The sequence below is a fragment of the Triturus cristatus genome, chromosome 1_2 (genome assembly GCF_964204655.1).
Source record: "Triturus cristatus chromosome 1_2, aTriCri1.1, whole genome shotgun sequence".
Lineage (NCBI taxonomy): Eukaryota > Metazoa > Chordata > Amphibia > Caudata > Salamandridae > Triturus > Triturus cristatus.
The window spans coordinates 726,097,521-726,119,434 of NC_140580.1; the positions used below are offsets into that span (position 1 = coordinate 726,097,521).

Sequence of the window (21,914 nt, forward strand, 5' to 3'; positions counted from 1 at the left end):
AAAATAGGTGTAGAAAGTGGCAGCTCACAGAGGTAACGCTGTGAGGCAGGGGACGGGCTGGGTGGGGGGTAGTGGAGTCCGACATACGACGGCAGATATTTATTTATTTATTTACGTTCACCTTTGCCGTCGTATGACGGACTCCACTACCCCCCCAACCAGCCCCGCCCCCGACTCGCCTCACCGCCCCACAGCGTTACCTCTGCGAGACGCCACTAGGTGTAGAAGTTGTATCAGTTTCCTCTTTTTATAAGATATGGGACATCTGATTACGTTTTGTCCCCGCCATGGTGGGTGCCCATCAATCGGTTAGGTATGGTTTTTTCCTGGATGCTTAGCTGCTGAACAGTATGTTTATATCCAGTTTAACCAAAATTACTTATCAGCATTCCGTTGTTAGCTTGTTCACAGGTGTCGCTTTATTGTCACTAGAGGTGTCTGATGAACATTAAAAAGGAGGAGCAAGAGGCATAACTCCTGGGCCAATCCACAACTCCAAACCAATCCTGGCAGCTGCTGATCGCAGTTGTATGTTGTGAGCAGAAAGCTCAGACATCCAAATGAGCTCTTTCAGTCTGATGTTGGGACAGAAATCTGATTGTCTGTGGTCGAGCGGAAATTGCGGATTTCGGTAGTGCATCTACTCGAATTAAAATTTCAATCGAATATAAAAGGTTAGAAATCAGTTGGTAGCTATCCAAATTGGCAGTGCCTACTTTGATTGTTTTAAAAGTGACAAGATGGCGACCCAAAAGAGTGAGCTCCTCAACTGCCCTATTTTAGCAGGGTTGAAAAGCGGTGTTCTTTTTTTGTTGGCTCATTTAGGAGTTTCAAAATAGTTTTTAACTTGACTGGTTGAAAGAAGACCATTTAGTCTGTTATGGTTAGATGGATTACCAGTCACTGCAATGCAAATATTCTGTCACAGAAAAAAACATTTAATGTTTTTAACATTGCTGCACTGGTTAGATTTCTTTATAATAGACGTCTTTTTTTTATTTCAGTGCTGGTAATAATTTAAGAGTGCTATGTCATGTGCCAAGAATCTATTTAGTATCACAAACTTAAGATTAATACTAACCTGAGCACAAGCTTCATTAAAGAAATACTGATTTCGAGGGAGAGTCAACAAGCCAGTGGATCTATACAGAGTAACATATGAAGATCAACGAAGGGCTGACAATAAGTACGCTTTTTAATGTGCCAACAAAAGGACAGTTTGCCCAGTGTACATAACCAATAATAGAGAATTTATACCTGCTGAATCACTTTCCACTGAAGGGTGCCGATCTTAGCATCAATAATTGTCGAGGATTCACACCCAGCTCAGCTGGAAAAGAGCATACCTTGACTAGGGAGAATGTATAAAGGAGCAGGAGACAGAGGGGAAGTGTTCAAACCCTCTTCGAAATGCGACATTACCATCGCCACTTCCGAAGACTTCATGATGATACACCGAGACTGCAACAGCAAACATGGTGAAGCCATCGCCATAATCTTCAAGGAATCCATCAGATGCACCATCACCAACGACGACCCCACTCCTCTTTTGGAACACCTCAACTTCTTCTACAAACTGATGCGAAGACCACGATAAGAGGCACCGTCGCCTACAGACCCCTGAGCAACATTCTGGGACACCATCTTAAACCTCATCGCCCCCTAGCAATCAACTCTCACCACTGCGCCCTACTAGGTGACCTCAACTTCCACATCAACAACAACGCCAACTCCATCCCCCTCCTGGAGAACCTGAACAACATCGGCCTCATCCAACTGGTCACCAAACCCACACACAAAGCCGGACACACACTCGACCCCATTTTAACCTCCAGCGACAGTCAAATCAACCATACCACCGAACTCACCTGGTCTGACCACACCACGGTTCTCTTCACCATCACAGACACCCAGCACACCAGCACCAGGCATCAGATTCCCCCCACCGCAGCTGGAGCAAAGTCAGTAAAACTCAGTGGTCACGGACTCTCACCACCTCCCAACCCGACGCCTCAACAGACCTCAACCAGGCTGTCCAGAACTTAGCTGCCTGGATCACCAACATCACCGACAGAGTCGCCCCACTGAAACCTACAAAATCCAACAAAACCTTCAAACATGCTAGCTGGTACACCCGGGAACTCAGGACCACCAAGTACAACTGCCACCAACAGGAGAAATTATGGCACGACACCAAGAACCCTGCTGACAGAGCAGCTCACAAAACAGCACTCAGTAAATATCACCGGCACATCAAGGAAGCCAAAAAAGCAGCCATTACCACCCGCATCAACTCTGCGGCCAACAACACTAAGGAATTCTTCAAAATAGGAGAATAATTTGCCAACCCAACAGCCATAGAGAACACCATCCACACCTCCCAAGAACTTTGCGACACCCTCTCTGACTACTTCCACAGCAAGATCCCCAGCATGTACAACAACTGCAACCTCCAACCCCCCACCCTCAACCCCAATGACCTGTACCAACCAGCGAACATCAGCCAAACTATTACTACCTGGTCTCCGCTCGACTCCCTGACCACCTCCGCCATCATGTCTTCCATCCACTCTGGGGCGCCCACCGACCCCTGCCCCCACCACCTCTACAACCTGGCAAGTGATATCACACGCAACTCACCAGCATCCTCAAAACCAGTCCATCTCCACAGCAACCTTCCTGGACAGATGGAAACATGCAGGCACCAGACCCGTCCTAAAGAAAACCTCAGTTGACACCAGTGATCTAAAAAATTATCACCTGATCTCCCTGCTCTCCTACCAGGCCAAAGTACTCACGAAAGCCACCAACCAGTAGCTCACCAAATTCCTGGAACAAAACCACCTATTGGACACCTCACAATTAGGATTCCATGCCAACCACAGCAGTCCGCACTGATTGCTGTCACAGATGACATCAGAACACTCCTCGACCTCTCCCCGGCATTCAACACTGTCTCCCACAACACCCTCATCAACAGACTCTAAAACATAGGCATAAAGCAAGACGCCCTCAAGTGGCTCGCCTCCTTCTTTACAGGATGCACACAGAGCATCCGAAAGCCTCCCTTCTTCTCCACCCCCCCCATGACATCATATCTGGCGTACCACAGGGCTCATCCCTCAGCCCCACTCTGTTCAACATCTCCATGACCCCCATTGCAGATGTCATCAGATCCCTTGGAGTTCACATAATCTCCTACGCAGATGACACTCAACTGATTCTCCCGCTCACCGAGGACCCCTGCAGCGCCAAAACCAACTTCTGCAATGCCATGACCAATGTAGCCGAATGGATGAGACAACTGCCTCCAACTCAACTCAGACAAAACTGATCTCGAGAAGAACACCTCCGCATGGGACCACAGCTGGTGGCCTGCAGAACTCGGACCCAAACCCACACCAACTGACCATGCAAGCAATCTCGGCATCATCCTTGACTGCCAACTGACCATGAAACGACAAGTCAAAGCAGTTGCCTCCTCCTGCTTCCACACACTTCACATGCTCCGCAGAATCTTCAGATGGATCCCAACAAACACCAGAAAGACTGTTACTCAGGCACTCGTCGTTAGCTGCCTCGGCTGCAGCAACGTCTCTCCGCCAGCATCTCCACCCAGCTACTCAATACTATTTCGGCAGCGCGTTTCACCCGCTCAGGCTTCGTCATGGCCAGTTGCACAAACATAGCGCCCAGGTTATATTTAGGTAAGTCTGGCTAGACAACATTATTTCTTTTATGTCCATGGCATTACTCAACCTTTTTGTTTTTAAAGGTGATTGAGCACTGTATTTGTGTCTCTGGCCGTGATGAAGCCAGAGTGAGGGTGAAACGTGTTGCCGAAATAAAACTGTCTGAATGAAAGCTGTGGAGTGTGGGCCTTAGGGGAGATAATGGACTCACCTCAGTTTCTTTCTGAATATATTGGTCGCCAATAGGTAGTTATAGTTAGGATGTAGTTTCCATTGGAAGAGCGTTTTTTCATTTACCAATAACTTTGATGTTGTTTGACAAATCCTCAAGACATTTTCAAAATTAGTTCGACACTCAATTTAGCCACCGAGAAAAAGGGCGGGGTTCCCAAAATGGCGTTTTCCCCATGTTAATTTCAATAGGAAATTTGGACAAGGCTACAACCCAAACTGAAAATTTGGGAGGAAGGTAGACGTTGGTCCAGGGAAGCGCCTTCTTGTGATTTGGTGTAAATCCATTCAGTAGTTGCAGAGTTATTTTTTAAATATATTTTCAGTTGTATATATAGGGATGCAAAGGTCTTGTGCTGGGATCTGATTAGCTGCCAACACTTCAAACCAAGAAATGTTTGCAGCCATCTTGGGACTTGGCTTGAGCTGAGTCACAGAAAAAACTGTAAAAATAAAGAAAAGGGGGCATAGTAGAAATACCCTGAACCCCTAGGCCTCTTGGGGGGGGGGGGGGGAGAATTTATATAAAAAGTCACGTTGGAGCCGAGAATTTTGCTAAAAATATTTTTAAAACTAAGCGCCGGCTCCCACACTACGTTACTAATCAGTCCCCCGGATAGGTCAGGCCCGGGGGAATTTTAATAATAAAGGAGGGAGGGAGCACGGGCCAACCTCCTAGGGCTTAATAATGCCCTGGGCACCACCACCTCCCCGGGGCTTCTTTATAAATGAATGTGGGGGAGGCCTGTATGCCCCCCCTCGCAGCCCGGGGGACTGCCACCTTCCCGGAGCTTTTGTTAAATTGAATGCGGGGAGCACAAGTTCACCCCCCCTGCCCTCAGCCCTGGTGACCACCACCTCCCCGGGGCAAAATTCAAGATAGGAGGGGGCCGCCATCCCCCACTGCTATGTACCGGGGTGCCCACCCCAGGGCATAGCGGTTTGCTTTGGCCTGGCGGGAGCTGTAACATTCCCTTCAAGCCACAACAATTGCTCCGCTTCCAGCAAGCAAGAGCGTTAAAAATGCTTACGCATGCTGGAAGCAGAGCAAAATTGCTTTCATAGAGAAAGAGCTGCATGTTCAGCAGCTCCCTCAATGAAAGCAATGCCGGCTCCCGCAGAAGGTAGGGAGCAGGCAGGGACTGAGGTGCATTCAGGCTCCCCCTGCGGTCCCACACAAAAGTTTGTGGGTGGGACCAGGGCACCCAAAATATAGGCTGGGCACCGGGGGTAGGACCCCTTCCCCAACTTAAAAAAATATATAAAGGCCGAGCTCCGGGGATGGGGCCCGAGGCTGGAATCGGCCACGCGGCCCCCCTCTCCTATCCAAAAATACCTGGCCCTGGTGGGATGGGGCTTGCAGGGCCAAAATCGGCCCAGGGAATGGGGCCACGTGGCGCCTCTTCCGTAATAACACAAATAAAACATATTTTAAACCCACCGGAGACATACCCCCTTTCACCACCACTTTGCAAACGTGCCTACTGGTGCACTTTTAGTTGGGGATGAAGTCCCCTTGCATGCTGAGGGTCCATGGGGACCAACAAGCCCTCCTGTTAGCTTCAGTAAATCCCACACAGCGTATTACTGAGAAGTCATCGGAGGCCTGCCCCCTTTCGCCACCACTCTGCAAATGCACATTCTGCTGCACTACTGGTTGGGGAATGAAATCACCTTGGCTGCTGAGGGTCCTTGGGGGCCAGGAACCCCTCCTGTTACCTCCAGTACGTCCTACACTGCAGGAAAGCTGAGAGGCCTTCAGAGGCCCCGCCCCCTTTATCCACCACTCTGCAAATGCACCTCCTAGCGCACTATTGGTTGGGGGCTGAAGTCCTCTTGGATGCTGAGGGTCCTTGGGAGCTTGTTGGTCTCCAAGGACCCTCAGCATCTAAGGGGACTCAATCCTCCAACCAGCAGTGCACCATGAGGTGCGTTTGCAGAGTGGAGGACAGAGGGGGCGTGGCCTCCAACGACCTTTCAGCAATCCCACTGTGTGGGACTTACTGGAGATAACAGGAGGGCTTGTTGCCCCCCAAGACCCTTTGCAGCCAAGAGAACTTCATCCCCCAGCCAGCAGTGCAACACAAGGCGTGTTTGCAGAGTGGTGAGGAAAGGAGGCGTGGCCTCCGAAGTCCTCTCAGCAATTCCGCTGTGTGTGACTTACTGGAGGTAAAAGGAGGGCTTGTTGTCCCCCAACGATACTCTAAAGCCAAGGGGACTTCATCCCCCAACCAGTTGTGCATCATGCGGTGCATTTGCAGAGTGGTGAAGAAAGGGTGTGTGGCCTCTGAAGTCCTCTCAGCAATTGGTCTCTGTGGGACTTACTGGAGGTAACAGAGCTTGTTGGCCCGCAAGGACCCTCAGCATCCAAGGGGCCTTCACCCCCCAACCAGCAGTGTTCCAGAAGGTGCTTTTGGTGAGTGGTGGTGAAAGAGGGCGGGACCTCCAGGTACCTACAGGTCTTTTTATTTATTTTTTTAAAAAACTTTATTTGGGGAGGGGGGCCTCATAACCCAGGGTTATGAGGCCTTGGCCGATTTTGGCCCCGGGGAACCCATCCCTGTGGCACGGCCTTTTAAAAAAAAATATTTTTAAACTTAAAGAGAGGGGGGCCGAGCGCCCCCTCTGCCAGGCCGATTTGATCCTGAGGGCCTGACCTCAATTGTGGGTGCGCTGGTCCCACCCAGGGCACCCACTCCATTGGGGACCATGGAGGGAGCCCCAAGGCCCCTGCGGTACCTGCTGGCTCCCCACCTCCTGCGAGAGCCGGTATTGCTTGTACAGAGAGGGAGCTGCTAACATGCAGCTCCCTCTCTGTAAAAGCAATTGTGCTCCACTTTCAGCAAGCAAGAGTTTGCTATGGCTTTGAAGGAGCGCTAAAGCTCCCGCCAAGTAATAGCAAACAGATAGGTCCCGGAGATGGGCACCTAGGACATAGCAGTGGCAGGTCCTGGGGGGTGGAGCTCACCAGGGCCATGTATGGCTCCAGGAGAGGGGCTGCGCCGCCCCCTGCTTTGTTAGACTTGGCCCCGGGGAGGTGGTGGTCTCTGAGGCTGCGGGGGTGCCTCACAGCCCCCCTGCATTCAATTTGTCTCAAGCCACGGGGTGGAGACCAGTCCCTGGGGCTGGGGGGGTCCATGCAGCGCCTGCATTCTTTAATCTTAAAGCCTGGGGGAAGTAGCGATCTCCGGGGTCGGGCCGCCCCCTGCTTTGTTAGACTTGGCCCCGGGGAGGTGGTGGTCTCTGAGGCTGCGGGGGTGCCTCACAGCCCCCCTGCATTCAATTTGTCTCAAGCCACGGGGTGGAGACCAGTCCCTGGGGCTGGGGGGGTCCATGCAGCGCCTGCATTCTTTAATCTTAAAGCCTGGGGGAAGTAGCGATCTCCGGGGTCGGGGGGGTCTAAGAGGTCCCCATTAATAAATAAATAAGCCCCGGGGAGGAGGTGGTTCCCGAAGCAGCGGGGAGGCCACACGGGTTTCCCCTGCATTTTTTGTAAAAGAAGCTCTTTTGAGGTGGTGGTCCCGAGGCATCAATGAGCCCGGGCCCCCCTCCTTTATTTATATGCCCCAGGGAACTGGCCCACCTGGGGGCTGCTTAGTAACTCCCGCTTATCTTTTTCTTTTTTTTTTTTTTCAATTTTGCGATGGATCCGTGGATTCACGCGCAAATTAGTGGCTAAATTGAAATAAAAAAGTGCTTTTAATGCCCGACGTGGTCCCTGTGGGACTCCCCCACCATATCTGGAGGATCAGGATATCCCTACCCTGCCCCCCATTTGTTTATTTTTAATTTTTTTGTGAGGCTTCACTTCAAGCCGAGTAACGAGATGGCTGCCAACACTTCCTGGTTGAAGTGTTGGCAGCCATCGAGTTTTAGCAGGAACTGCGAGTCCACTGCAAAAACCCGCAGTACCAAGATATCTATATTTTTTAAACTGAAATATCTCTAACACTACTTAACGGCTTTACACCTAATTATAAAAGCAAGCTTTCTGTATCAACATCATCTAGCTTTCTGCCAAATTTGGTGTAATTCCATTCAGCCGTTTGGACAGTATTGATGTTCAAAATTCCCTTGTGAAAATGCATGAGGAAAACGCATTTTGGGATTCACCTTTTTTCGCAGCCCCCGCTTGACAGATCACCACAAAACTTTCAACAGAGCAGCCAAACTGAATAAAGTAAACATTTTGAAAATTTCCTGAAGGTTCGTAAAGTGGTGCCAAAGTTTTTGGCAAAACAAAAAATGCTTGTCCTATGGAAACATGGTCTTAACTATAACTACCTACTGCCGACCGTCAGTAGGTAAAATATATATATGTCACTGAAGAAAACCAACGGTAACAGGGACGTTATAGTTAGGAAATAGAATTTAACAAATCTTAGACATTCACTAAAAAAAAAAAGGTTACAAGGACGTTATAGTTAGGCTGACATTTCACTCGTACAAAACCAGAGAAATTCGGCAGTTATAAATAACCAGCGCCCGCAATGCGCTGCTTATGAATACATATATTACATCACTCATGACACGGTTAGTGGTATCACTGATGACATCACTTCCTGGACTCGCACACTGCACCGAGGGAGACCTTAAACGCACCTTACACACCAATATATTGTTTTGCTGATTATTGCAGGAGAGAGGCCGGGCCTGACCTATCAGTACTGACCTCAGATTGTACGATGCTCCGTTACGGCTATTGCATGCAGGAAAGAGCTTCTCAAAGGTCTGTGTCAGCAGAGCGGGAATGCTGCCTGTGTGCCTTGTCTCTGCTTGCTGTTGCCCAGGCATCATGCTGACCCCTGTGCCAGTGCACTGTAATGGTGTGTCACATGATTGAAAGAGGGCACGTGGTGAATGGTTGTTCAGTCAACAACTGAACAACATTTGGCAAAATTATCCATTGTACCTACTCAACAGAAAAAATATACATACCACCCATTCTCTTCTAAGCCATTCCACATTAAAGCAGGATACCCTTAAGGCTCAATCACCTCACCCATGCTTTTTCAACATCTACATAAAAACACTGCCAGTTCTGATCACTGAGTTTGACATCCCCTGTTATAACTGTGCAGATGACATGCAAATACGTCTGAAATTGGAAAGCGCAAAGGACATTAAACATCAAAACTCTTTGATTGCCTCCCGGTTGTTGACCAATGGATGACATGGAGCCATCTCAAATTGAATGCCTCCAAAACTGAGATACTCACCTGTGGTGACTGGAAAACTTACAATCCTCCCTGCGCCTGGCCTGATGATCTAGTACCACTGCCAAAAATATCTATGGAGGTAAAAGTCCTGGGAATTACTATGGACGCCAAACTCTCAATGAATCCATAAGTGGATAAGGAAGCGAAATCAAGCTTTCTCACAATTAAAACACTGTGACACATCTTTCCACACTTAGGTTCAAGGTACCATCTCCTTTGACCTATCAAAATTGGACTTACCTAATAGTCTGTCTCTCGGCTCAACTTAGTCAACTTTGACAAGACTACAAAGAATTCAGAACGCTGCCGCTAGACTCCTCCTGCATGTAAAGCCACAAGCACACATTTCTCCTGACTTGAGGGCGCTACGTGACAACTATACTCACAACTCAAGAGTGTACCACAACAGTATACTCAGACATGAGAAACTATACTTCTCACAGTATGGAAAAGACTTGTCATTATACAAGTCCATACCATTGTACTTTGAACTACACCTGCTTTAATAAGCAGATATATTTATATAGGAGAAAATTGTATACTACACCACAGGATGCATGTATAAATCAGACCGTATCAAAATTGCTGCTTCTGTGCACATACAGGTGTGTATATATATAGAGGGCTACTCAACTTCAATAAGTGTACATATTGGTATTTTTTTGGAGAGGTGTTATCAAGTAAATAAAACTTTACCAAGCATCATGTGTATATCTGTATGTATAAATTTTTTACATTTTGTTATTAAAAAACCCTTCCCGGCGTCCCATTCCTACTTCCTCTGGCTCATCCCAAACCCTCTGATAACTATGAACTCCCAAAACATCCTTCTCAATCTTTCACCTCACCTTTTTAGTCATCCCACCCAACTAACAAGCACACATGACCATTACTTACAAAAACGACTTCCTACTTCCCCTTTTCAAATTCACTCCTATCTTTCTATTCCTAAACCAAACCCTACTGATCACACAAGATATCAAGAGCATAATCCTAACACAACTGAATGGACATGAATTAACAAACAAAAAAGTCGTACTAACCTACTTACTACTAATCTTGGGTTCTGGAGTAGCGTGTTACTCGCAAAAAAAACCGCTTTAGTGCCTCGTCAGGGTAGTAAGCGCCATATAAATGCATTTACAAATTACAGTTTGTTTAAGAGAGAGACTTCACAGGCTTTTTTTCCTGGGCTTTTACAGAGGTGTGGAAAAACAGGCACTAACTAGTAGAGTCCTTGGGTGTCAGTGTGCCTACCTCTCTGTCATTTTCAGCACGGATTAACCACCGATCATATTTATATTTAGGTAAGGGTAAAGAGGCACTTGTTTTAATCATGTTGAGATTATGTTAAAGCTTTGTGCGGCTCATGACAATCATAAATTAAATGCTCCTTCAGGTTTTATCATGACTTGGAGTTTACTATAATTTTGTACTTGAATACCGAGGATACCAACACAATTGACCAGCCGGGTCGGAATAAACCCAACGGAGTGGTGAGGGAAATTTATACTATATACAGTATTTTAGACCGTAGTTCCTCCTTGTACATAAGACATTATTTCTTGACCAGGGCATGTTTTTATTGCCCATTGATGTTTTGGCTTTAGATCACTTGATAAAAATACAAAGATCCAAACAGGTAGAACCACCTTTAACTCAGGCACTTCTGACTTTTTATGTCCACAATTTTCTATAGGTGTTTTTGTACTTTTAGATTCCAAAAGTCAAACTTTTTGGTTTTGTAATATACATAGGGTTTCCACGCTTAAGGTGATTTGTGCTCACCTTGACAACAATAGGTGATATTTCTCACCATACTACTTCCCATAATTTTTGGCATTACTGTTTATACAAGACTTATTGCATCATTCCCAGCCCTGAAGAAGTCGGGGGGTATTTCCCCAAAACGACAAAACACATGTTGGCTGGATGCTTTTGGTTATTGGAATAAAAGACAAAGAAAAGACTTTATAAGACTGTATCAACATTTGTGCTCTAATTACATGATGAACTGTCATAGAACACTCATAGCGTGTGCATAGGACCTTGGGTTACGGTCTCTGTCATTTCCAGACAGTCCATGATAGAGCACAAATGAAGGAGGTTGGTAGCATTGGTGATGATGTAGGTTGGGTCTCACACAAATCAAACACCTACTGTGAAGGCAGCTTTTCTCCGTGCAGATCTGCATAGAGATGTCAACCAGAGCTTCCATTTTGGTTAGTCTTTTGTCCTCTAATTCCGACTGGGCTCCAGGCTGAGTGGTTTTTTGCTGCCAGAAATCATACAGGGAAGAATCTGCTACATGGTCTCTGAAGCACCTTTTTAGGGGCTGCTTTAAGAACATGGAAGACAGTGAGACCTTGCTCTATTCCTGGTATGGAGCCTCCATCTTGTTCTCCATTCAGTGTCTTCTAGAGAACATCATTCACACTGCACTTAATCTCCATGAATTCCACATGTATTCCCCAAAAACACGACATGCACTCATGAAAAAAAGAATAACCATAGTTATTGGAGACTGCACAGATTTTACCAGTAGAGGCTTGGTAGACTCCGTTTCCAGTGTTATGGGTTAAAAGGTCTGCGCCCCTCACCGGAATCTTGGCTGCCATAATCCGTAAATGTGCATTAACAGTTTGAGGGGGGTTACTGGGATTATGAGTCAACGGAGGATCAATTTGTATTGCAGGTGACTAAATTACGTAGAAAGAAACCTATGTGGCGTTATGAGGCAAATTCTGTGGTGGCATTATCTTGAAATTTTGACTTTTTAGCCTACATTTATACAACAGGAATCCCTAATTGCTGCCAAATGGAGAATGTTTTTGAGAATGAAAATTTAAGAGATTTAGCAGACTATTGAACAGGTAATGTACCAACATATCATTTTGTTATGTAGAGAAGCACAGATACACTATTTTATCAACTTGTCTCTTATCTTACAATAGTTTGGTTAATTATTCAGTGTTGCACTCCGTGGAAAACAAGGGCACATGAGCACACTGCTTGTATTATAAGGCGCACCTCTTCTACTCTGTATATCCTATTACATTGTAGAGTTGGTAATTAGCATTTGTGTACTCCGTCCGCACTATGGGCCAGCGAAAGCACCTCTTTTTTTGTGAAGAGGCAGCCTGGAAGAGCAGAATTTGACATTGCATCTGTATCATAAAAATATATGATTAAAAGCAATTTAAGATTCAGGACAATACTCTTTAAAAAAAAAATTGAATGTTTGGAATTTTTCTGCACTCTTACTTAACGGCATCTTAGAACATTATTTTCATTGCAACATAAAGTTGCACGAATAGTGAATCACATCTTTTGCAAGACAAAGAAGGAACTATTTCTCCTTGTTTGAAACTTCTTGACAAATGCTCTCCCCCGTCATCTATATTAGGTTTTATCTCATTAGTACATTGAAACAAGCATTTGCACTGCACTAGATCTCGCATTTACGAAACTCTTCTAAATGCGAGACCTATTGCATTGCAAGTGCTTGTTTGTAAAAGCACCCATGTGATGCTTTCACTTTAATGTCTGCTGTGCCCCTTTCCTTTGATGAGCCGTGTCTAAAGAAAAGGCCGCTGCCGCCATTAAGGTGAACGTGCGGCATGGGGTAGTTATAAAAATAAAAGTAAATAAACAGTAAAAAAAAACGCGCGACTGCGTTCTGTGCTGCAAATGAACCAAAGGCACGTCCGCCACTGTATGAGCATGACGTGCCGTGCTATGGGGGAAAAAAACCTATGGGGGAAAGCGTGTCCTGACACAAAAACGGAGGGAGAGGGTACAAGGGAGATATTTTATAGACCTGCGAGGAGAGTATCCCCTAATACAATACAATTATAACACAAAAACTCCTCGGGTCTACACTAGCGCGCAATCATGCATAAGAGAAATGAAGGATTAGAGTCTCACAAAATTCCCGAACAGGGGAAAATCCCTTTCAGGACGAATACCCTCACCCACCATAGGTGCATGCTTCATCATATGGGTTTCTCCTCCCAGTGGGAAACCTAGTCCCACTGAGGGCTACAACTCCCTCACTGTGAGGTAGGAGCTCTGGGATGTTTTTTTTTGAGTAGTAGAAACTTAATAAGGATGCTTAAATCCCATATGTGAATCTCAGGTGTGGTGAAAGCGCAGCGCAACAAAAGTGAATATGTGAATTTGCAGTGGTGAAATTACAACTACCTAGTGAGGGCAAAAAACTCTTTATTCGCTTGCTCGCACTGGCAGGATTAAAAAGCAGTGCAATGAGCAATATTGATTTAAAACTGCTATATATCAAAAACAGTTTCAGCCTTGATGATCTTAACCAAGTATCTAGGCTTCCTTCAGGACCCGACTAAAAATAAAGCTGCTGCTAGTGCTCAAAGTGATGAAAATAAAGAAAAGATACACAACAAATAATCCTTTGTTTTGTTGATGGGTATTACTGGAGCTATGCAAGGATATTGGATAAGTGGCCACACCTCTACCTGGCAACAGCTTAGGGAAAGGGGCCCGCTCTCTCCGTCGGTACCCCGTCGTAGTACACGAGCTGCAACCGGAGGTACCAAGCATGCCACCTATGGTGGGTGAGGGTATTCGTCCTGAAAGGGATTTTCCCCTGTTCGGGGATTTTGTGAGATTCTAGTCCTTCATTTCTCTTATGCATGATTACGCGCTAGTGTAGACCTGAAGTGTTTTTGTCTTAAAATTGGAAAGCGTGTCCTGCCTGCAACAGCAGGCAGGAGAAAACCATTTAAGCAAATAGTGCCTAAAGGCTGTAATTAAAGCCTACCGAGTAGCAACACATGTAAACAGGGGGTGTCCTCATGGGAGGTTACAAAATGAGACAAGGTGATATTAAGGAGGGACTACTAAACCTATTGACCAATGAAAAGCCACAGTTTACAAAGGACAAAGACACAAGACAATGAAAAATATGGGTGGAACTTCAAGTCCATACCTGAACACAGTATGCCTCACAGAGCAGCACATGTGCTGCCCAGGCTCGACCTAAAACAGAATACAGTAATAAACAGCTGAAAGGGGTTTAGCTAACTTTTACTAAGTGTCTGCCACTGTGTTGCACCGATTATGCCATGTTAAACAGAAAATGTTGTTCAAATCTGTAAATGACACCATGGATATTAGAAAGTGGCATGCAAATTGGCAATTACGCAGAAAACATAGTGGCTGCAGAATCACAAAATTCCGGTGGGCTTGATTGTGTGAAGGCACACCGGGGGTACTCCTATCCTTACACCTCACTAATCCCCACATCCACCTTGCCCAGTAGAGTGCTGCAGTCTGCTGGTGAACAACACAGATCCACGTGGGGCACGTTCAGTGTGGTTCCCTGATCTTGGGGACAATCACGGTGTCAGCCACAAAGTTGACTGAAAGACCTGGCCATCACGCTGTTCTCACAATGCGAGGAATTCCACTCATTGGTGCAGACGTGACAACAAGTATTTTTAATTGGATCCATCTTGGAAACAGGAATCTCCTATGATCACAAACTGTAGCATCAAGGATTTGTTTCTAAGATGCAGTCTGCGGAATGTATTTTGAAGTTAGTTTACATTAAGATTGAGTGTGATGCATATTGCCTTTTCCATCGTTACAGCAAATTTAACATTGTTTCATAAAATCACGTAGTAAGCAGGAATAATTTTGCTTTGTATGTTTCAATAAAAACATTCTCTTTTGCAGTTGGTTGGCGTTGTAGATCCTCGTTCGTACCCCAGAGAGTCCCTTAAAAAAACTCATGAACTAGATGACTCCAATATCTTTGAAGGTAGGTGCTTATTTCTTTAATTCATATTTCCAAAGCTTTGTGTGGAGGTTGACCACATAAAATCACCAAAAGGCTGCCTACATATTTTTCTAAATGTAAAGTATATGATTCTTGATTAATAACTAAGGGCATAATTGAGATTATACAACATTTCTTTTGTTAGTTGTACAGAGGCAAATATATCAGTGTCAAAATATATACATTGGTGTACCTGTAGGGCTAGGGTCAGAGTTGCTTAATAAGCAACTCTGACCCGAGCCCTCCGGGTACACCAATGTATAATGTATTCCAAAAACAAGCTTCTTATTGCAAGAGAAGCATTGTTTTCTTTATTCCGGGAGGCCTACAGGCCACAAGGTTTTTGGGACTGCTAAAGTCTATAAGTTACGGAATTAATTGGTGGGCATGTTAAAGTGTGACCTATTTCAGTTTGTGGATAGTTGCTTTTGGATGTGTTTGGTCCTGGTTGTTTATTGTGAGGCCCTGAAGTTCATAGGTCTCGGTCCATGTTTGTACTGTTCTAGTGTTAGGAGACCATCATTGTTCTTGTGGGACCCTGCGCTTGGTGAGTCTTCAGTTTGTTTTTGTGACAATTGTATTCTAGGGATCATCTGTCCGTGTTGGTGTTTCCTCGTGCACATGGGATCTAAGATATGATTTTAAATTTATCAATATTTGCTCAGTTGTTGAGTTAAGCTAAATGTACGAGTGGTCCCTTTTTTTCTTAGTTTGAATTTACCAGAGAGTAAGCTACTGGGAGAAGGTAATGGGACCATTTAGGAGAAATTCTTGGGTGAGTAGTTCTTTCACCTCCGCTTTAAAGACTTTTAAGAAACAGATTGGTTCTGATTGAAGGGGGAATGTTGTTCCAGATTTCATAGAAGACTTGTTTTAAGATTGTTTTTCTTTAGCAAGGAGGTATTTCCAGTAGAAGGTTCTTGTTGCTCCAGAGGAGGTGTTTGCCTCCTGAAATGGTCTGTTTTCCAGCCAGGTAGATTGAGGAATTTGTGTGAAGGGCTTTGTGAATAATGCAGGTCAGTTTCAGTATACATCTGGCATCAATCAGTAGCCATCTTAGTGAAATCAGGAAGTGTGTATTGTAACATCAGTACATCAGACCCTTGAAAAACTTTTGTTTATCCAGTACCTGTCTGACATAGAACTGTCAACTCAAAGGTGTATTTTTCTGCAGTATTACATTTATCACATCTGTTTAACATATCTATGCAGGCAGTTAACCTATAAAGGTAAGCCCAGGGATTTAGGACTCGTATAGCGTTAAGACACGTATAGCATGATGAAATATAATTCTCACATCACTTTTGTTTTGATATTTCAACTGGCTTAATAGAGTACAAATATAAAAATGTATTCAAAAACAGAATCCAAGATATAACTTGAAGGGAACTACTGTTTGAGGAAGTCGGGCAGCTGTTTGTGACTTTTGGATCCTTTGGGTAATGAAGTTTTGTGTATGAAAAATTATAAACTTGCAAATCACTATCAATAAAGACAACATGGACCTGACAGAGAAACAAACCATACACACAATCAATATCAGTTATCATTCCCCTTTCGGATTGGTTCAACTGCTTTGTTTAATCTGGTTTGCATTTCTGCAAAAACTGCTGACTCAGCATTTGCTAAAAGATGATATGTTGAAGGGCACGTAATCCAAATATATTTCCTTAGGTGACAACATATTGGTATTATTCGGAGAGAAGAAAACAAATACCCTATCACGAATATCTTAACAGCAATCCCTCACTTAATAAATGTGTTGGCATTTGCTGCCAATAAATATCAGAGATGGCAATAGAGAACTGTAGTTATGACACCCTAAGTCCACACAATTAGAAAATTATTGCATAAATGGGTTGCTGATTTAAACTTAGATGATATGTTATGCTATCTCACTTCCAAAGGAGTATCCTGGAGCTAAAGCGTAATACATCAGTAAGCAAATAACAGGCAGATATAGGAGAAGGCCATAAGCTGAGATAGCTTTTTCAAAGTGGTAAAGCTTTGACAGGAATGAATTTGTAAGAGCAGATTATTCCAGTGCCGAGGTACAAGGTAAGAAACAAGCATACTTTGCATCGGACAGTCTGTATTGGGCAGGGGGTGGCCAGTGCCATATCAGATGATCTGAGTTTCCTAGCTCGCTGGTAAAACCAGACCCTTGTGCGTAAGTATCCAGGACCCTCGCTATACAAGTCTTTGTGACTATGACTTTGGAGCTTAAAAATTCAGTGCTTCCCAACAATGAAGGGATCTTAGAACTGGGTCTACAGAGGTGCCAGATGAAAGATATCAAACCAGTCTGGCTACCATATTCTGTACCACTTGCAAGCACAATAGGAGAGACTCATTTGCTGAAACGAGGAGAGTGTTACCATAGTCAAGATGACTGGTTATATGAACCCATATATGATAGTCCTTCTATAGTTCAAGGGAAGCCGGGGAAAGACCTCCTTGAGCATACGAAAAATTCCAAAGCAAATACTGCTGATTGCTGTAGCTTGATTTGCCATACTAAGCTTATCGTCTAGCAGAATGCTGAGATTCTTTACAACTTATTTTGATGAGGAGGATTGCCAGTTCCTTAGGCCACCAATCATTTGACCAGATCTGGGTGGCCTTGCCGAATAATAGAACTTCTGGTTTTGCTACGCTTAGTTGAAGGCAAACAGCTTCTTTCAAAATGCCACAGCATGCAGACAGTCGCAGAAGCTGGCTCTTGTCACTTCCTGGTTGTGTCCTATCAATACCACCAAGTGGCTATCGTCAGCATAGTGCAGAATCTCCAGACCAAAATCCATAGCAATCTTTGCCAAAGGGCTCACATAGATATTAAAGAGAGTAGGACTAAGAAAAGATTCCTGTAACACCCTGCAGGTGGTACGGACTGTCCTAGAGTTAAAAGGAGGGATAAATACCCCTTGAGCTCTGTACTTTAGGAAGTTCCTCAGCCACGTTTGGGACTGTGAGTGAATCCCGATGTCAAAAGCCACTCAATCAAAACATTATGAGAGACCTTGTAGTTCAGTTATACTTTAATGCCAATTTTTATTTGCATTAAAGGAAATTCAGACAATAAATACGTTCTTTCTTTAAAAAATTGTTAATTATCTAATATACTATTGACCATATACAATTCAACTATAAAGACAGTTTCTTGAACGCTTGTTTCTCTCTTCTAGGCTAATCATTATACCATTTAGCCGGATAGCCAAACGAGGTAGAGGTGGATACACGGTCGCACTTCAAAACATCTCAGAAAAAAGGGCTAATATAATCAATTTGTCTTTATACCAATAAGTACAATTGGTGCCTCCCAGGGCAAGATACCCCACTACCCAAGGTATCAGTAACACAAGAAACAAGGGTAACTTATGTATCGTAATCAACAGAAGGGAAACCCCGGCACTCCTAATATTTCACATTGAGTCAAGTATAATACATTATCTATCTTGCCAAAAAACACACAGATGTTGAGAGATCCCTCCTATTTCAGGAAACCGCGAGAACTGTTCAATAGATCATTCATGAATTGATTTATTTAAGATAACGCAGAAAGGAATAAAAGGACTGGCACATAAACATTTGTTAATACATTCATACAACAGATTTTTGTATAAGATGCATAATGGTCCAGTCCTTGTTGTGAAGATCACCGATCACAGGCTGGTCTTCCTTCTCTAATTTAATCACCTTGCAATGGGCAGGAATGGCAGCGGAATGAGGCCAAGCCTCAGTGATAAAACAAATGTCAGGGCTGTGGGACTTTAAAAGGTTCCATGTTTCTGTAGAATGTTTAGGCAAAGATTTTGGAATGAGCTAGAGCCTACTAAGGACCCTATCTCCTCCTGCAGAAAGGTTCAAACTTCCCTATCTGCACTGAGCTTAAGATATGTGGTCCCTCGTGCCCTATCTTGCTATTTCACCCAAAATAGAGGGTAGGTGCAGGAGAATTGACATGAGCGGCAAGAAAAGGCCCCCCCAGTAGTCTCAGGCGAGTGCATTAAACATTGTTGAAACCTATGTGTAGAAGGAAGAGACACCTCCCTGAGCAAGTTGAGTTGTTTACTTGAATTAATCAGCCTACCTCCTGCTCTAGAGAAAAAGGAGCACAGGTGGTCCCGGCAACTGTGAGACGCAGACGGTCTTGCTTTTGGCGTGCCGACAGTGCACATCTGCACGAGTCTGCACCGCAGCCTTGTTCTTAAAGGATGTCCTGGTGTGTATTGCTGGCCACTAGATCATGAACAACCACAAAATGCCAGCTGCGAATAGCCAGAAAAGGTAAAAATGGTTGCTTACTACAATGCTCTCTCCACAAAATGGTACAAACTGGAGCATACTGGAGAGCTAGTCAGAGATCCAATAAGAAAGAAAAATCACCCACAACTAAAAATTCAACAGACTCCTTAATGACTGCTGATTATGTAACTTTTTAATGGTGCAGCCATACATAACCATTGTTGATTGGAACATTGTAATTGTAGAATGTATCCAGAAAAATATTTTCTTTGTATTGTCATATTTGTACTAAAAATATTGTATTGGTGTGGTGTCTTTTGTTATTTGCTATTTGAAGCGTAGTTTGATTTTATTATTTCATACTGAGCTAATATTAGATTAATTCTATATTTGTATACTCCATGTTTTTTAAAATATTCTTTTAGCTATTTGTTGCTAGGATGAGAAAAAAATTATATACATATATTTGTAAGTGTACCTTTGGAATACATGTTAGGAGTACTTACCATGCTAGAGGCTAGCTATTCTGAGGCATTATGGGACCTGTTGTCCTTTTTAGGTCGCAGCCTACCATACAGTGCAGCTTTCTGGTTTGCTAAAGACATCTTTTTTTTTTAATTGTTTTAACTGCGCGAACTTGACCCAAAGGTATCGGGTATCAGAGCGCTTTACATGAGCACCAGTTACGTTACACAAGGACACATTAATTTTTTGTAGGCATGGGGAGATTAAGTGATTTGCCCAGAATCACAGGATGTTGAGCGTCATTGCAGAGACTCGAACCCGGTTCCCCAGATTAGAGATCGACCGCCTTAGCCGTTTTTTTTTTTTTTTTAAATACTTTTTATTGGCATTTAAGAATAGAAGTATACATACATCATTTTTCGTGAAAATGGGTACGCTACAAGAGTGAACAAATTGACCAACATCCATATAGAGAGTGCGTATATGTCTAGGTCTGGGTGGAAGTGGTCTGTATGGTAGCAGATCATTGCCTGTATAAAAAACTGGGGAGGAGAACCAAACTGGGGGATGCCATGGAGTTCTGAGGGACGAGGTCTAGGCTATGTCCCAAATCTGCCATTGCCTATTCAGCTATATTCCTGCCTCCCATCTAGGGGGGGGTGGGCGTGTGCACAGTCCGGGATGAGGAGCCATGGGGTGCATCAGGTGAGCAGGGGGGGGAACTCCGCTGGCCCGGGGGTGGTGCGGGGGGACATTGGGGGGGAGCCCTCGCCGTGGAGACCCGGACCGCGTTAGGCGGTGCGGCGTCGGGGGTATTCCTGCCGGCTACCGGTGCAGGTGGGGTCTGAGATTGTCTGAATTGGTGTAGTAGGAGCGCCCATTCTAAAGAGATAGGGGTTTTACTGGTACCTTTGGCTTCCTCCTCTCGTATTGCATCTTCCTCCGCAGCAGCCCATTTAAGAACAGCCCCTACCCAAGCTGCAAGTCGAGGACCAGTGGGGGATCGCCAGTGCATTGCTATACAGCGTTTGGCCAGTAGGTGGGCCAGGAAGACGAAGCGCATCGAATCGACCGCCTTAGCCGTTAGGCTACATCCTCTCATTTTCAGAAAGTTGACCTAGGAATGCATTCCGCCCGTTGATACCATTGGGTTTGTGGTTTGTAATTCACATTCGCTTTCTATTTGCTGACTTTATTTTCTTTAGGCTCTCGAGGTTCAGTTTGTCCCTCCCGTTGCCTAAATCGTGTTTACTGTATTCTTCCACAAACTCCCTTTCTGTAAACAGGCCTTTAAATCTTGTCACATTTGTTGTGCATTTACTGACCGAGGTCAAATGTCAGGTGCTGTCTTCCAGGGTGCATGGTTACTTTTCTTTCTCTGACTTCGGAGTAAGAGGATTTATGTGACAATCATGCTGAATACTGGGGATAGAAAAGAGTTTTTTTTCTATTGTACGACAAAGTTTAAATGAACTGTGTAAGTATTTCAGAATATATCAGAATTAGGAACACAAATGCAGCATATTTTGTATTATTTCTGAAGTATGTTGGAAACAAATACTTAATATAATAATATCAAAACAAAATCATTACACTAGGTGATGCAATTTCCACACATTTTCGTAAGCACTAAATAGTTTTATTAGTAAACTGTATGTTTGAGCAAATGTAATGGTCATTTCAATTGAAAATGTGTTGTCTGTACTGGCAGTGCGCTATCATACCATGCCACTCCACTCTATTCTGCACCACTCTCCATGACTGCACTTTACTTTGCACCACTCCACGCCACTGCACTCTACACCACTCAATCTATGCCACTGCACTCTATGCCGCTTTACGTTATGCCTCTCCACTCTGCCCTGTACCACTTTACGCTATGCCAATGCACTGTTCGCCACTCTACTCTACACCACTGCTCTCTACACCACTCCAGCCTAGGCCACACCAATCTGCTCTGCACAACTCCACTCTATGCCTTTGTACTCTACGCCAGTCTGCAACACTGCACTCTATGCCAGTACACTCTGCACCAATGCACTTCACTCTGTAACATTCAACTCTATGCCCCTACACTCTATGCTAATCCACTGAATGTCATTCTAATCTGCTGTGCACCTCTGCACTCTATGCCACTGCTTTGTACCACACTTCACTCTATGCCATGACACTCTATGACACTCTATGCCTCTGTACGCAACTGCACTCTACCCTGCACCACTCTACTCCACTTCACTCTACTCTGAA

At 44.5% G+C, this 21,914-nt stretch overlaps 1 protein-coding gene across 11 annotated transcripts in view; it reads left to right on the forward strand.

Annotated features, from left to right (window-relative positions):
* Window positions 1-21,914, forward strand: part of LOC146867905 (uncharacterized) — a 1,103,481-nt gene that overhangs the window by 455,932 nt on the left and 625,635 nt on the right. For all 11 annotated transcript variants that reach the window (XM_085608614.1, XM_085608620.1, XM_085608616.1 and 8 more), the window contains one exon: window positions 14,855-14,939. In XM_085608614.1, coding sequence (XP_085464740.1) covers window positions 14,855-14,939 — 85 coding nt within the window. The remainder of the gene's footprint in view (window positions 1-14,854; window positions 14,940-21,914) is intronic.